We start from the raw sequence: 17,548 nt of genomic DNA, 5'->3' as shown, positions 1-17,548 counted from the left end.
GGTTTACCAAAAAAATAAAGAACAGAAGAGAGAAGTAAAAGAGTTATAACTCTTTGTTTTGTATTATTCAATTAAAAAGAAGTAATACTTTCCTTCCATTAATGGGTTTCATAAAGCAAAGCAACGTAATTGAATTATAAATGTACATAAATATATAATGAAATTCACAAAAATTACTTCGGCCTATGAAAATTTATCCTCCGTATCTTTTCCTCTTCGTTTTTGAAGTGCCATCAAATAAGGAATGAATTGTATTCCCTTACCCTTTTCTTTCCTTTCCTTTCATTCTTAAAAGGTATACCAAACAAAGCGTAAGGGATGGATGCGGCTTGGTGATTGAAAAAGATGAAAAAGCTCTTATAGAGTACTTTTTTGGGAGAGCTAGTACCGCCATAATAATACTATTCTCGGTTCAAACAGATTTTTTTTTTTTTGATAACAGGTTCAAACAGATTTTACCTATCATGGAAGATACATGTAATTTAAAAAAAAAAGAAACTATAGGGTATTCTTCTTTAATTATCTAGTAGCGTGATAATTCGATTTGGCTTTGTTGCTTTTGCAAAATAGTTTGGACATTGGACTAGCTACACCTTGTTCTTTGCATAAACGGGGTGTACAGCGTTGACTCCCTATATACCATATCATTCATTAGGACTCTATTCGTTCGGTATTCAAGTATAGATTCGGGCTAATTATCCTACAGTTTACATCTATGAAGCACAGATACTTCAAAAATCTTGATGGGTCGTGTCCGACATTTCCCGACACTCTCGGACACTCCGACACTCTCCGACACTCCAACACGCGTTATAGAAATTCAAAAAAAGGTTCAAAGGTTGCGTTGCGTTGAGTTTTTAGTTCCAACTATTAGATTCGTTGTATTACGATTATGATTTTATTGAGTTTAATATAAATAGTTGGCATATCTTATGTTTCTTTGCAAAATTTATGAATATTATAAGATTAGATTCATTTTTTTATTAAATTATTGAATATTAAATAAAATATTCACTACATAAATTAAAAATATTATTTAATATCAAAACGTGTCCTAACGTGTCGAAATCTAATATTTTTTAGAATTAACGTGTCGGAGTGTCGTATCGTGTCACGTGCCCCGTGTCGGTATCGATGCTACATAGGTTTACATGATTCGAATATACATATATATATATAAAGTCGTCGATCTTTTTTGATCTAACGGCTCTCAGATGAGGTGTTAAATTTTGAAATTTGACACCAAATCCTAATCGTTGATTTATGTCAATCAACGGTTATAATTTATTGGGAATTAATAATTAATTAATAAGTTTGATTCCCAATAATGATAAACGTTGATTGGCGGAAATCAAAAGCTAGGATTTGGTGTCAAATTTCAAAATTTGACACTGGTGTCTAAAGGTCCTGCCCCTATATATATATATATATATATATATATATGTAGAGAGAGAGAGAGAGAGAGAAATATTTATACAGTTAATGCAGATAAGTTATCTGCATTTACTTTCAAAACGATGTCATTTTGAGATTGAAAGATTAAAAAATATAATTATAAAACTATAATAACCCTGAAATAAATTAAATTACAAAAAAATCATGATTTTCGCCCCAATACGACGTCGTTTTGGGGCGGATATCATGGTGTTTTTATAATTTAATTTATTTCAGGGTTATTATAGTCTTTATAATTATAATTTTTTACTTTCAATCCCAAAACGACGTCGTTTTAGAAGTAAATGCAGATAACTTATCTGCATTAAGTGCAGAAATATTTTTTCATATCTATATATATAAATATATATATAAAGGAGAGTTCAATGTTGGAAACTTTTGCCATGTGTCACTCCCTGCTTAATTCTGGGGTTTCTGTTCACACTATATGGCAACTGCAAACTTTCCTTCTTTGGTAAGTTGGAAAAAAAAATTCTTTTAAAAATCGAAAAATCAGTTTTTAAATTCTAAAAAATAAAAACAATTGTGGTGGCAGACAAGTCATTGAATGTCCCATTGGAATTGGACATCTGATTTAATTGCTTTTTACATTGGAAATCTAAAATTTAAATTTTGAAATGGAATGACTCAGCTGTTTTAATTGCTCATCTAATCTAAAAATTCAAATTTTGAAATAGAATGACTCAGCTGTTTTAATTTCTTATTGCTCATCTGATCTAAAATTCGAATTTTAAAATGGTTTCAAATTTTGAATTTAAAATATGGATGGTGGGAAAAGATTTGGAGAGTTTTGGGTGGCATTCAATATCAAAAGAAGGTAAAAGTTTTCAAGCTTTTTCAATTTTTGTTGAAACTGAAAACAGAAATGATTTTATTAAAATACAATTATTATGAATCTTGGGATTTTGTTGCATGGGAAAGGATTTGGAAATAAAAAATTAAATAATAATTTCTTTTAAAAATTGAAATAAAAAATCAATGGAAAATTAAGTTAATCATTTGTGGTGGCAGACAAGTCATTGAATGTCCCATTGGAATTGGACATCTGATTTAATTGCTTTTTACATTGGAAATCTAAAATTTAAATTTTGAAATGGAATGACTCAGCTGTTTTAATTGCTCATCTAATCTAAAAATTCAAATTTTGAAATTGAATGACTCAGCTGTTTTAATTTCTTATTGCTCATCTGATCTAAAATTCGAATTTTAAAATGGTTTCAAATTTTGAATTTAAAATATGGATGGTGGGAAAAGATTTGGAGAGTTTTGGGTGGCATTCAATATCAGAAGAAGGTAAAAGTTTTCAAGCTTTTTCAATTTTTGTTGAAACTGAAAACAGAAATGATTTTATTAAAATACAATTATTATGAATCTTGGGATTTTGTTGCATGGGAAAGGATTTGGAAATAAAAAATTAAATAATAATTTCTTTTAAAAATTGAAATAAAAAATTAATGGAAAATTAAGTTAATCATTTATGGTGGCAGACAACTCATTTAATGTCCCACTGATTTGTACATTGGAATTACTCAGATCTTTTAAATGCTTTCTACATTAGAATTGTTCACTTTTTTGAAATTCGAATTCTAAATTGATTTCAAATTTTGGATTTCAATTTTAAATTTCAAATTGTAATGGTGGGAAAGGATTTGGAAATAAAAAATTAAATAGATAATAATTTCTTTTAAAAATCAAAATAAAAATCAATGAAAACTTAAGTTAATCATTTATGGTGGTAGACAACTCATTCAATGTCCCACTGATTTGTACATTGGAATTACTCAGCTCTTTTAGATGCTTTCTACATTGGAATTGCTCACTATTTTGAAATTCAAATTCTGAATTGATTTCAAATTTTGGATTTCAATTTTAAATTTCAAATTGTAATTGCGGGAAAGGATTTGGAAATAAAAAATTAAATAATTAATAATTTCTTTTCAAAAAATCAATGAAAAATTAAGTTAATCATTTATGGTGACAGACAACTCATTCAATGTCCCACCGATTTGTACATTGAAATTACTCAACTCTTTTAAATGCTTTCTACATTGGAATTGCTCACTCTTTTGAAATTCGAATTCTGAATTGATTTTGAATTTTGGTTTTCAATTTTAAATTTCAAATTGGAATGGTGGGAAAGGATTTGGAAATAAAAAATTAAATAAATAATAATTTCTTTTAAAAATCTAAATTAAAAATAATGGAAAATTAAGTTAATCATTTATGGTGGTAGACAACTCATTCAATGTCCCACTGATTTGTACATTTGAATTACTCAGCCCTTTTAAATGCTTTCTATATTGGAATCGCTCACTCTTTTGAAATTCAAATTCTGAATTGATTTCAAATTTTGGATTTCAATTTTAAATTTCAAATTGGAATGGTGGAAAAGGATTTGGAAATAAAAAAATTAAATAAATAATTATTTATTTTAAAAATCAATGGAAAATTAAGTTAGTCATTTATTGTGGCAGACAACTCATTTAATGTCCCACTACTTTTTTGTTATTGTATATTATGAGTAAAAAAGACCTATACTTTTCTTTTGTTGTATATCCACTATTTTTTACATGGATAATTGTTAGCCCTATTAATGCTGAATAAAAAAACAAAACATTAAAAAAATTGTAAAATAACAAAATTATTTATTTGTAAAATAAATTTGAAATTTGAAAATAAATTAAATGAAAAATTATGTGAACTTGATATGTGGGAAAAGAATTCAGCATTTAATATTTATACAGTGGAAAAAGATATATATAATAAATTTGAATTTAATATAAAATTATAGATTAAACAATAAAATATTTAAAATTATAAAAAAAAACATTTATAGTGGATAAAAAGTATTTAAAATTTAAAATTTAAAAGAAAAAATAAGAAATGGCATAATTTATACTTTACAAAAAATAAATTAAAATTTTAACATAAAATTTTTAAATATACATGTATAACCAATTAAAATAATATACATGTATTTTTTTTTAAAAATATTTAACATAAAAATTTTAAATATACATGTATAACCAATTAAAAAAAATAAAAATCATAAATTAAAATAGAAAAAATTATATTTAAAAAAATGTGATTATTATAAAAAGTTTTAAATTTTAAATTTAAATAAAAGATGACGTCTGTCATTCTGTAAAAAAAAATTATTAAAATTTAAGAACTATAAAAACTAAAATTTTAATTTAGAACATAAGAAAGAAATTAAACTTTCATATTTTTTATAAACAAAATTTCAGTTTTTTTATTGCAATAGTATAATTAACACAAATACTTGCAAAAAATAATTATTTCCTGAAATGCTGACAGTTAAAGGTGGAAAACTGGGCTCGGCCCGGAGGACCGGCCCGCCAATATATTTTTATAATTCAATTGAAATTTTATCTTCCTTCTTTTATAATTAAATTACTAAATCTGATTTCAATTTTTGTAAATACAAATTTGTGAAATTTCAAAGACTAACGACACTAATCCTTGCAAAAAAAAAATTGCAAGTATAAAATGCTGATAGTTAGAGGTGAAAAATTGGGCTCGGCCCGGAGGGCTGGCCCGCTAATATATTTTTATAATTCAACTGAAATTTTATCCTTCTTCTTTTATAATTAAATTTCTAAATCTGATTTCAATTTTTGTAAATATAAATTTGTGAAATTCCAAAGACTATCGACACAAATCCTCGCAAAAAAATTATTTATTATTATTTTATAAATCTTATTGTAGTAAATGAAAGTTCATCTCCGGGATAAAATATAAAAACCTAGACGCAACTATACAAATCTTTTTTTATTGATAAATATAAAAACCTATTACATGCTGATAGTTAGAGGTGACAAACTGGACTCGGCCCGGAGGGCCGACCCACAAACACATTTTTATAATTACATTAAAATTTCATCATTTTTCTTTTATAATTAAATTCCTAAATCTGATTTTAATTTTTGTAAATACAAATTTGTAGAATTCCAAATACTAACGACACGAATCCTTGCAAATAATAATTATTTATTATTTTTTTTTAAATGTGATTACAATAAATGATAGTCTATCTCAAAGATTAGTGTAGTTGCTTTGATTCTGTTCATATGCATTTGTTGCAATATAAGCAAAAAATATGACTTATACATGCTTATTTGATTAAGTTGCATTCAAATCCCGTTCAGACAACATTTTTTTTGGTCCTTAAAAAATTTAATCCATTTTTTTTTTTTGCTGATACTATGACTTTTGGGTGTTAACATATTAGTGTTACTTATTTAATGAGTTTTTTCCTTCTGTATCGTAGGCACAAGGAACGAAAATCACACAAGAAATGACATATTTAGTAAGTGTTGAACTCATACCTCCAATGATTGCTATGAAATGACACTGAATGAATAGCGTTTTCATATTATAGGTAAAAGCTGATATTTTAAATCCATATTTGCTTGGTGTTATTTTTACCTTGATTTTGTTGATGAATGTTATAGTTAGCAATGATTTGTACGCATTTTTCTTTTTATATCCCTTTCTCATGTTAACATGGTGTATTATAACGTATTATGGTGTATTATGATATAGTTGTATGCAAAATTATTTATCCCTCTGAATAGCAGATTTTTGTTTGTTGTTGATATTTGTAAAGCTCTATGTCAATGCTGTAATTTTTTTCACCTGAAATATAGAACAAAATAATAACACAATTTTTTGTAAATATAAGGTTTGCAGTGCGATTAACCAATCACGACGGACGACAAAAATTTTAATCTTTTTACTCGGTGCATCGCACGGGTAATATACTAGTATATATATATATATGGGTTCGCTTTTTCTACAGTCAATGTAGATAATTTATCTACATTAAGACCAAAATGACTTTATTTTGAGGCAGAAATCAAGGTATTTTTATAATTATAATTTATTTTAGGGTTATAATAGTTTTTTTTATTATAAATTTTTAATTTTTCAATCCAAAACTACATCGTTTTAGCAGCGAATGTAGATAACTTATCTACATTCACTTTAAACATTAAAGCCTATATATATATGGAATAGGTTACAGTTACAACCTTTTTTTTTACAACCTCTTACAACCATATATCATAACCGTTGATTTTCGCCAATCAACAGTTATGATTTTCGCAAATTAAATTTATTAATTAATTATTAATTCATAATAAATGACAATCGTTGATTGGCGGAAATCAACGGTTATGATATATGATTGCAAGAGGTTGTAAAAATAAAAGGTTGTAAGTATAACCTTCCTATATATATATATATATATATATATATATATATATATATTTATAGGATTTAAAATTTAAATTCTCTTCGGTGACAGAAATTTTTATATCTCTCCTGCTGAAACTTCGAATTCCGTGTTTGCTTTTTTCTACTTTTTTACAAATAAAGGGTCCCACCATTTTTTCTATCAGTAGGAAAATGAAAAATCTCTCTTGCAAAAGGAGAGACATAAAACTCATATATATATATATATATATATATATATATATATATATATGACTTTAATATTTCTAAAGTGAATGTAGATAAGTTATCTACATTCACTCCCAAAATGACGTCATTTTGGGTTAAAAATTAAAAAAAAGACTATTATAACCCTGAAATAAATTATAATTACAAAAATACCTTGATTTTCGCTTCAAAACGACGTCATTTTGGGCTCACTGTAGATAAGTTATCTACATTGACTGTAAAAAAAGCGAACCCTATATATATAATATATATACTTTAATGTTTCTAAAGTGAATGTAGATAAGTTATCTACATTCGCTCTCAAAACGACGTCATTTTGGGTAAAAATATTAAAAAATTATAATGAAAAAAACTATTATAACCCTGAAATAAATTACAATTATAAAAATACCTTGATTTCCGCTTCAAAACGACGTCATTTTAAGCTCATTAATGTAGATAAATTATCTATAGTAAAAGCGAATCCATATATGAGAAAATATACTCTTATGTTGTAGAATAATATTTTTCTCCTACACATACATCGATTTTCGTGTTACATTTTTATCTTTTTTTCCTTTTTCTATAAATGAATGGGTCCCACAACACATGATTGTCTCTCTAACATGAGAGAACTTCTCTTCTATTCCATGATATTAATAAAACCCACCATATATATATATATATATATATATATGGCTAAATCTTTTCTTATGTTACAGGCAATTTTTTGTCTCATGCCATAGAAACAATGTTCTGGTGGGTCCCACCATTATTTTGAAAACATAAAAAAAAGTTAAAGAAAAAAAAAACTATTATGAGGTGACAGGAGATGATTTTTCTTCAATGACAGAAAAATCATCTCCAAAATATATATATATATATATATATATATATATATATATATATATATATATATATATATATATATATATATATATATATATATATATATATATATATATGGAGATGATTTTTCTTCAATATATATATAAAGGGTTCGCTTTTTCTGCAGTTACTGCATATAAGTTATCTGCAGTAAGCCCAATACGACGTCGTTTTAAGGCGGAAATCATGTTGTTTTTGTAATTTTAATTTATTTCAGGGTTATAACAGTCTTTATATTTATAATTTTTTAAGATTTCAATACCACAACGATGTCGTTTTGGAAAAAATGCAGATAACTTGTCTGCAGTAACTGGAGAAACATTTTTCCCATATATATATATATATATATATATATATATATATATATATATATATACAAATGATAGTCTCATGCTACATAAGATACATATCTCATGTCATACACCCATAGAATTTTGTGCCAATTTTTTCTTTTCTTTTTAAATTGTGAACCCCACATATTTGTATCACCCACATGAGAGTAGGGGTGACAATACGGGTCAACCCGACACGGCACGCGTTTGACACGTACACGAAACGACACGACCCGTAAACGACACGCATTGTTAACGGGTCAAAAAATATGTACCCTGACACGACCGTTGCGGGTCATGGGTCGACACGACACGCAAAATTTGAAATTAATAAAAAAACAAAAAAAATAATTTTTTTTAAATAAATTAAAAACAACCAAAAATAGACAAGTAATAATAACCTTATCCTAAAGAAAGTTTTTACACTTTTCAATGAAAATGACCAAAATATTATATCCAAAAATAAAAAAATTATCAAAATATCCACTATATGAGTTGACACGCGAATCCGCGGGTTAACCCGTGACCCGAGCCGAATAAAAACGTGTCAATTTTTTTAAACTCGTACACGATCCTAGTGACCCGCGGGTTGACACGACACACATTTTGACAGGTCGTGTCACGCGTCAACCCGCAGGTCAGAACCTATTTTGCCACCCATACATGAAAGTACTATCTCATGTAAGATGAAATTAGTAAATCTCATATATATATATATATATATATATGTGAAAAAACTACTCGTCATGTCAAAAACGTTGCAACGAAGTTCAGCCATCAAATTAGACCTTGACGTTTACGCAGCATCCGTATCTTTCAGACTTTTACGTTCTCGTATGCTTCGCCTCGTGAATTAATTGATAGTTCTTTTGACGTGTCTGCAGAACTGCATTTCCTATTAATCATGTGAAGTTCTTTCGAATTTTCAAGATTGTTAAACTCTCTATTACAGTTTTTACATCTTTGTTTTGAACAAAAATAATAATAAAATAATAAGTAATAATAGTATTTTAATAATTTAATATTACTAAATTCAAAGAAGAAAGAAAACACTTGAATTCAATTTTAATAAAGAGAGAAAATTTAGTCATTAATTTTTTATAATTAAATTATAGATAAAATTTGTTCAAGTATTCAATATATGAACTTATTTATTTAATAAAAAATAAAAAAGGATAAAATAAATAAAGAAAATAAAAAAATCAAAACAAATATTTTAACTAAAAACAAAATCCGACATACAGAATAAAATTAAATTATTGATCAATTATGTTAATTGTTATTTAATAAAAATTTCTTATCAAAATCAAACTGAATTGTAAAATTAAATTTAATATAAAATTTTCATTAATAATATTAATTAATATTTAATGATTAAATTGTAGATTAAAATTGTTGAAATATTTAATATATAACTTATCAATTGATTAAAAAAATCATAAAAAAATACAGCACAAAATAATTAATAAATAAATTTTAAAAAACAATTTTAATAACCTAGGATTATTGATTTTAATAAAAGAAGAAGATATGACATTGTTATCAATTATATTAATTACCTTTTATTTAATAATTTCTACACTAAAATATGCTAAAACGTTTAATGTGTAATTTTTTAAGGAAAACATTTAGAATGATGAAATACGCAGCATCATATTAAATAATAAACAAATAAAATTTCAAGTAAAGGATAATTCAACACCATCGTGTTTGATGTTTTTTTACACAGACACACAAAAGTGAGAAGATTTAATTTTACTTTTATAATCGTACACGTGTTAAGATTAGATATAAATAAAATTACTTCAAACTGTTTACCAAAATAAAAAATTACTTCAAACTATTCATATAAGATTGAATTGTTAAAATTAATTCCTCATCACCTCTTATACTCTCACCTTTTATATATATATATATATATATATATATATATATATATATATATATATTTGCATTTGTCATTTAACACGACATAACAAAATTTTCTACACACGCAATATTTTGTGGGGTCCACACTTTTTGAAAGAAAAAAAACACTACAGCACGCAAAACGAATCGCTATAAATTCGCAATCACTTTTCCTACAACATAACTCTTATAAAACCCTATAAATATATATATATATATATATATATATATATATATATATATATATATATATATATAATATTTTTCTTGTGACAGGAGATAACATTATTTTCTACAACCGAAAATGTATGGTTTTGGGATTTAGTACTAAAAATAAAAGGTACTTTAGAAAATTTACATTCCTTCTTGTACCTTAAATTTTACTAAAATATTCTTTATTTTTAATCTTTAACTTCAAAATGATATTATTTTAAGATTATAAGAAATAACTTTATCTCATATGACACGAGAAACTATCATCCTTAAATATATGAGTAAACACCCTTTTTAGTCCCTGACAATATCTACGAAGTCCTTTTTAGTCCCTAACAATAAAAAATGACTAAATTGGTCCCTAAAATAACAAAAAAAGGGCCACGTTAGTCTTTCTGTGAACTCCACTGTAACGGTCAAACTAACGGTACCCACGTGGCACGTTAGTGTGATGACGCGGCTTGGACGTTGGACAGCCTGGAAGGAGAGACGACGTCGTTTAGGTATCTTTTAATTTTTTTTCTTTCTTTCTTCTTCTTCTTCTTTCTTTCACCCATTTCCTAGTTTCTGAAGGATATTTACTCTCTCTTTTTTCCTTTCTTTCTTCTTCTTCTTTCTTTCACCACTGCAGTGACCGCATTTTCACCACAAAATTCATCTCTATCTTCTCTGCAGAGCCACGAAGAAGCCATGGATCCCTACAAGGTAACTTTCTGTTCGTTAATTGGGTAGATTTTTGTTTGCTTTCACTTATTAAGATTTTAACTGATTCCTGATGCAGCACTGTCCATCAAGCGCGTTCAATTCTCCGTTCTGGACCACTAATTCTGGTGCTCCTGTTTGGAACAATAACTCATCGCTATCCGTTGGATCTCGAGGTATCAATTATCTATATGCTATTGAAAATTTTGAAACAGAGTAAATTGATTTTTGATTTTGATTTTGTGGTTGTGAATTTGGAGAAATGATTTTTTTTGTTTTTTGTTTTGGCAGGTCCAATTCTTCTGGAGGATTATCATCTAGTGGAGAAGCTTGCAAACTTTGATAGGGAAAGGATCCCAGAACGTGTTGTTCATGCCATAGGAGCTAGTGCAAAAGGTTTCTTTGAAGTCACACATGACATTTCAAAGGGTAATAGATGGCAATGGGATATCCTGTTTGCTTTCAATCTCCCCACGCTCATCATCATCACCAATATCGCCAGATGAGGTTGTTGTGCAGTCATCAAGTCACAACATAGTTATAAGCCAACTCATTTCTAGAATCGTACATTGTTCGAAATACGATAACAGTTAAAAAAATTAAAATTAAAATGTGTTAAAAAAATGGATTCTAATTAAAAGGTTTAACTTTCCACATACCACTATCATTCTCAAGCATTGAAATAAAGGAATCTCCATCATCCTTTAAATATTGTTGCCTTTGGCTTTCAACCTGATCAACCCTCTCTGTCTAGAAAACAGAGTTGCATGAATTGAATACAATTAGCTAGCACATTGATGGTTATCATATATCAATTATCAATTATCATATTGTATTAATTAATAAAGTGCGTGCATTTATGTACCGTGTCAATTAGGTTTAGATTGAAGTGGTTGTGGCTGAGAACGTGAGATATCTCGCTTCTCATGATGTTCTCACTTTCCTGAATAGTAGCTTCGCTCACACCCTCTTCTAACAAACGTTGCCTCAACCTGTGTGTGGAAATCACCATTGACTCTGCTTCTGAGATTGACTCTGCAATGGAGTTGGACGTACGAGGAAACACGTCCTTGACGGAGAGCATGGCCTCCACCCATGTGTTCCTATCCTCCTTGGTCTCTGCCCTCAAATGGAGCCTCTTCTTCATTCCGGTATACACACAGAACCTCTTCTCATTTGACTTGTGCTCTCGTACGGAACACACCTATATATAACACCAAACGAAACGAAACGAAACAATAATGATCACGTGCATGAAGTTTAATTAGTACTGTATGATAATACAATAATGCTTAGGTAGAAGAAGAAAAAAAATGGAGAAGAATTAATCAAAAGGTGAAATTAACCATGAGGTGGACTTGGCCGAGGGGTTTGCGGTGGGTGAGAGTAGAATCGCTATGTGTGGCAACGTCGATGTGGCGGAAGCCGATGACCTTGGAGGCGGAGTGACGATTTCGCGGTTGTAATAAGAGAGAACGCCGTCGTGGAGGATGAACCAACGAGGGCGCCACCCTCGGGCGTAATTGACCCATTTATAGAGAAGGCCATATATTTCGTTTCCTCTTACGGTTGTAGTGTCGTTTAGCTGATTGATGAAGCTGGGGAGGGACCTGAACGACGACGTCGTTGTCGTTGGGGGATGATGCATGTAATGCAAGTCGGTGTTGGAGCGTAAGGGATGCATCATGCATAGCATAGCATAGAAGAGCAATGGAATGGAAAAGCATGGGAATGTATGTAGATCAGGACTACTGCTTCGAAAAAGTAAAGCTTCAAAGCAGAAGAGGGTTTAAGGAGATGTTTGATATTTGAGGAATCTAATGTGAAAGAAAAGCGAAGAAGGTTACCTTGTAGGGATCCATGGCTTCTTCGTGGCTCTGCAGAGAAGATAGAGATGAATTTTATGGTGAAAATGCGGTCACTGCAGTGGTGAAAGAAAGAAGAAGAAGAAAGAAAGGAAAAAAAAAAGTAAATATCCTTCAGAAACCAGGAAATGGGTGAAAGAAAGAAGAAGAAGAAGAAGAAAGAAAAAATAAATAAATTAAAAGATACCTAAACGACGTCGTCTCTTCTTCAACGTCCAGTCCGCGTCAGCAGACTAACGTGCCACATGGGCACCGTTAGTTTGACCGTGACGGAGGAGTTGACAGAAGGACTAACGTGGCCCTTTTTCATAATTTTAGGGACCAATTTGGTCCTTTTTTATTGCCAGGGACTAAAAAGAATTTCGTGGATATTGCCAGGGACCAAAAAGGGTGTTTACTCTAAATATATATAATAGAGGAAAAATTTCTGAAGAGAGACATAGAGACAAAGAGTAGAGTAGACAAATAGGGTAGAATTCTGATTCTTATTCAGCTCATATTTTCCAATACAAGCATCATGTATATATAGAGATATAACCATGAATAGGGAATTGATGCTCCACTAGTGTAGTGGTTACAAAATTATAAGTGAGAGATAATTGTGTCGTTAATGCCAACGGTAACACCATCCACAACTGCATCATTAGTGCCAACGGTAACGTCATTCATATTTTACAATACGCCCGCTTGGATGACTATACACTATGGATATGCCTCATTAAAACCTTGCTAAGAAAAATCCAGTGAGATAAAAGCTTAGCGAAGTAAAATGAGTACAATATTAATAAACAAGCTCTTGTTATACGTTAACATAGACTACCTCGTTAAAAACCGTTCCAAGAAAAATTTAGTGGGATAAAAACTTGGTAAAGGAAAAAAGAGTACAGTGTGTATAACTCCCCCTCAATTAAGCCATATAACTACTGTTGGAGCTAAGGCAGTGGAGTAATAGTTACAATTTTCCATAATAGCAATTTCATAATCTTCTCCATAGTAAATTGTAATTATATCAATTTATAACATTTCCTATGGACATCGCTACACTAATATTCATGCCTCGTTAAACCTTGCTAGAAAAATCTAGTGGGAAAAAACTAGCGAAGAAAAAAGAGTATATGACATGCGCTACCAAATCATTACATAAACTACATCATTAAAAATTTGTAGCTAAGAAAAACCTGTTGGAAAAAAAATTAACAAAGGAAAAGAGTATAGTAATAAACCTTCAGGGATCTATCCTTCAGGGTCATAATTTATTCGCTCTCCCTACAATCTATCAAGGAAGTAGCGACTAGGCTTAACTTTACAGCCTTTCATAACATTGTGGTACTTCAACAGAGAGATGCATCTCTAATCTGTGATTATATAGTCAACACCAAAATATTTCACCAATGTAGAATCTTCACATCATGGATGGATCCTTGAAGATAACCAAAATATGATTAACGTAATTCCAATTTAATAAAAGAAAACACTATGTCTAGTTAGAACTTTCACTGCAAATGCAATATTAGGCCTGATTGCAATTTGCAAAGTATAGTGTTGTTATGACATTTTAGATTAGGAGTTTCACGTCCCAATCCTTTCTCGTTATTTTCTTTTGGTCTAAATGGATCTGTATTCACTTCTAGTGAATGGATCGTCATTAGGTCATTTATATAGAAACACTGGTGAAATAACCAATTTTGGAAAATGCTCAACGTTTGATCTGCAAGCCAAGATAATAATATGTTTAAGACCATCATTTAATGATCTTTGCGGCTCGATGTTAAATATGTTGCGAATTTCATTATTTTCCACATGTTATATAGGAAATCCTTCAAGAATTTTCATATAAATATCACTAAGGGTGTTAATGGGTTGAGCTTTGATCTTAAAAAGCTAAGCATGTGTTTAAATGTGTCAGTCTGGCCTAACTTGTTACCTGTTATGAACATAGTTATCGGCCTGTGGCCTGACTTATTTACAAAAAATAAAAGCCTGGTTTAGCCTGTTAAAAATAAATAAGACAATAAAAATTTATCTAAACAGAATATACGATCAACAACACTAATAATTTCATAAAGATTCATAAATTCAATGTATATCCAAACAACATAATATAGAATAAAATCATTCAAAAAGTTTGTTTAACCAATAAAATGGGGTGAAATGGATTGAGGAGAGAAGAGGGCTATTATCAGTAGTATAAAAAATATGAAATAAAAATAAAAGTTAGTATACTAGGTTAGCCTAAGAGGCTCTAAGGTCAAGCTTTTGAATTGGACACTGATGCGTTTTTATTAAATGAGCTTTTATGTAAGTCTAAGCCTGGTTCTAACAATCAATTTTAGACATGTAAGCTCATGCCTTCACGAGCCGGGTCAAAGGCCCCTGATTCATTCACCACCCCTAAATATCACCATCAAATAAGCCATATATATATGTGTGTCATCAAAACGTTCATAAGACGTATTTCCAGTCTTTCAGAGACTATTAGGCAAATTAGAAAATGAAATGTAATCATATCCATTATAGGTGAATATGTCTCTTCATAATCAATCTCAAGTCTTTGAGAGAACCCTTGGGTGATGAGTCGAACTTTATATCTCAACCTCATTTTCACATTTCGTTTTCAGACAAATACCCATTTATATCCAACAAGCTTTACAATGTCGAGGATTCAAGTTATGAGCCCAAAAACTTCTTGTTTGGCTAAGGAAGCTAATTCAACCTTGAATGCTTCCTCCCATTTAGCCTAATCTTGCCTTTGATGACATTCAATAATAGAATATGGCTCATAATCATATGTAATAATTTTTATAAGTAACTGAGAACGCAAAAACATCATCAACAATGATTTCATTCTAATCCCCACTTTCATAATAATATTCAATGGAATTCTCAGTATTCCTAAGGTATAGAGAATCCTTCGGGGATTTTCAAATATCATAGTCAAGTGACCTTGCAGTCACGACGTCCAGTAAATGCATCTTAATATGCATCTTAGTTGCACTACTGATCAAGTAACAGAACATGATAGAATTCATTACAGGAGAATAAACATCAAATTGATGTAGGATCTCTGCAAAAACCCTTGTTCATTCTTAATTGTCTTCTTCCATTCATTCCCATTTGAATGCTTCTAGAATTCTTGAATGGTTTACGGTTCTAGATCCAGATTATCTCTTGAGACAGTAAAACTTACTGAGAAGGCAATAATGTCGCCGATGACAGATGATATTATCATATTTTCTCCTATATCACTATAGTGTATTGCAACTATTATGTCAACATCAACCAAATCTTTGTCGTTTCACACGACATTCAGATTTGATTGTTCCATATTCCCGGGATTTGTTGCAATTAGCAGCCCTGCATTTATTTCACCGGGTTTGCTTTCTTCATAATTAACCTTTTCAGGAGGCGCGATAAGTGACTTATTTTTATTTTTTGCTGATTTATGTCTTTAGTCTCATTATTGCTTCCGGTGTTATCTAGACTCAACCAAATTTTTATCTCATTAAATTCTCCACTACAAGTGGCTCTTTTTCTTTTGTAGGGATATGAGATTTAGTCACTCCTTTGTGATCAGTAAATATATATGGCATTTTTGTTACTAATGATTGCAAGCTAATGATATTTTGAACTTCAAGTTCAATTATACTTGTACATGGGCCATAATAATTCATTTGGTTTTTCATTCAAAATAATTTCTCGGGATTCATTAAGCTGTTGGCTTTCTCCCCCTAATGTCGGGAAATGTCTTTCATTAAATATTTAATCAATGAATCATATAAACAAGTCTCCCATCAGGGGCTCCAAATACTTGATTCTGTATATTGAGTCTCAAAAAACTCGTGTAAATGTCAAACCTTCCGATGACATAAGGACATATATAAATCAACCAAAAATGAGCATATGGGAAACATCATGTTCACATCCACGTACAAGTTCAAGGGGGTATGCTTAAAAGCATATAAGCTAGTGAACTTCAGGTTCATAATCATTTGGCATATAATAGGACGAATAATTCATTAATTCATCTAAATAAATAATCAGCTCTTCTAGAGCTATTGAGCTATTGCAAATATTGTTGCAGACATGCCCATGACCATATTCATGATTATGTAAATATATTGCGTTCACTTCAAGGAATGACAAAGAAATTGGTCAAAATTCTACAGAATCAAATAATCTTTTTGCCATAAATATCTGACTTTAAGATCATTATATAAATGATGAAGAAACATTATTTCATTGGCATTCTTTTGTTAGGAGATATTATCTTATTGCTTGATTACTTTTCATAATACAAGCTCTTCTAGAGCCTTCAATCAAGTTCGTAGAACTTGATTTAGTCATATCTAGGATGATATGTTAGATCAGCTATAAATGTTAGATCAGTTAGATCATGCTATGAAGTTATAGTTCTTCAGGAACAATACCATGAATATTCATAATAATGATGGCCAAAAAAATCATTCATTTTTAAGCAATCCTTCTGGGATATATATAATGTAGGTGTATTTTCAATGGCGCAAAATTCATCATTCTTGCCCTTATTTAATTAGCCATATGAATTTCATTAGCCACTTTCGTTTGGCTTATTTCCTTTTCATTATTTGATCTAGTGTTAAATTTTCTATCATTCCTTCAGAGGTTATATCATAACTTATGCTTATAACCCTCAAAATAGCTAGATTATTTCATAAATTTGGCATTTACTTTAAGCAATACTTG

General features: G+C 29.6%; 1 protein-coding gene across 1 annotated transcript; it reads left to right on the top strand.

The window, feature by feature from the left end:
- The first annotated feature begins 10,904 nt into the window (after window positions 1-10,904).
- LOC133288873 (catalase-4-like) lies at window positions 10,905-11,467 on the top strand. Its single transcript, XM_061486695.1, has 3 exons — window positions 10,905-10,964; window positions 11,041-11,137; window positions 11,253-11,467. Exons 1-3 carry the CDS (start codon window positions 10,950-10,952, stop codon window positions 11,465-11,467), a joined length of 327 nt encoding a protein of 108 aa, XP_061342679.1. The 5' UTR covers window positions 10,905-10,949.
- Window positions 11,468-17,548: the final 6,081 nt, after the last annotated feature.

This window comes from Gastrolobium bilobum, unplaced genomic scaffold (assembly GCF_033153095.1).
Source record: "Gastrolobium bilobum isolate Gb01-03AN ecotype WA unplaced genomic scaffold, APGP_CSIRO_Gbil_v1 utg714, whole genome shotgun sequence".
Classification (NCBI taxonomy): Eukaryota; Viridiplantae; Streptophyta; class Magnoliopsida; order Fabales; family Fabaceae; genus Gastrolobium; species Gastrolobium bilobum.
This window is presented reverse-complemented; position numbering and strand designations above follow the sequence as displayed.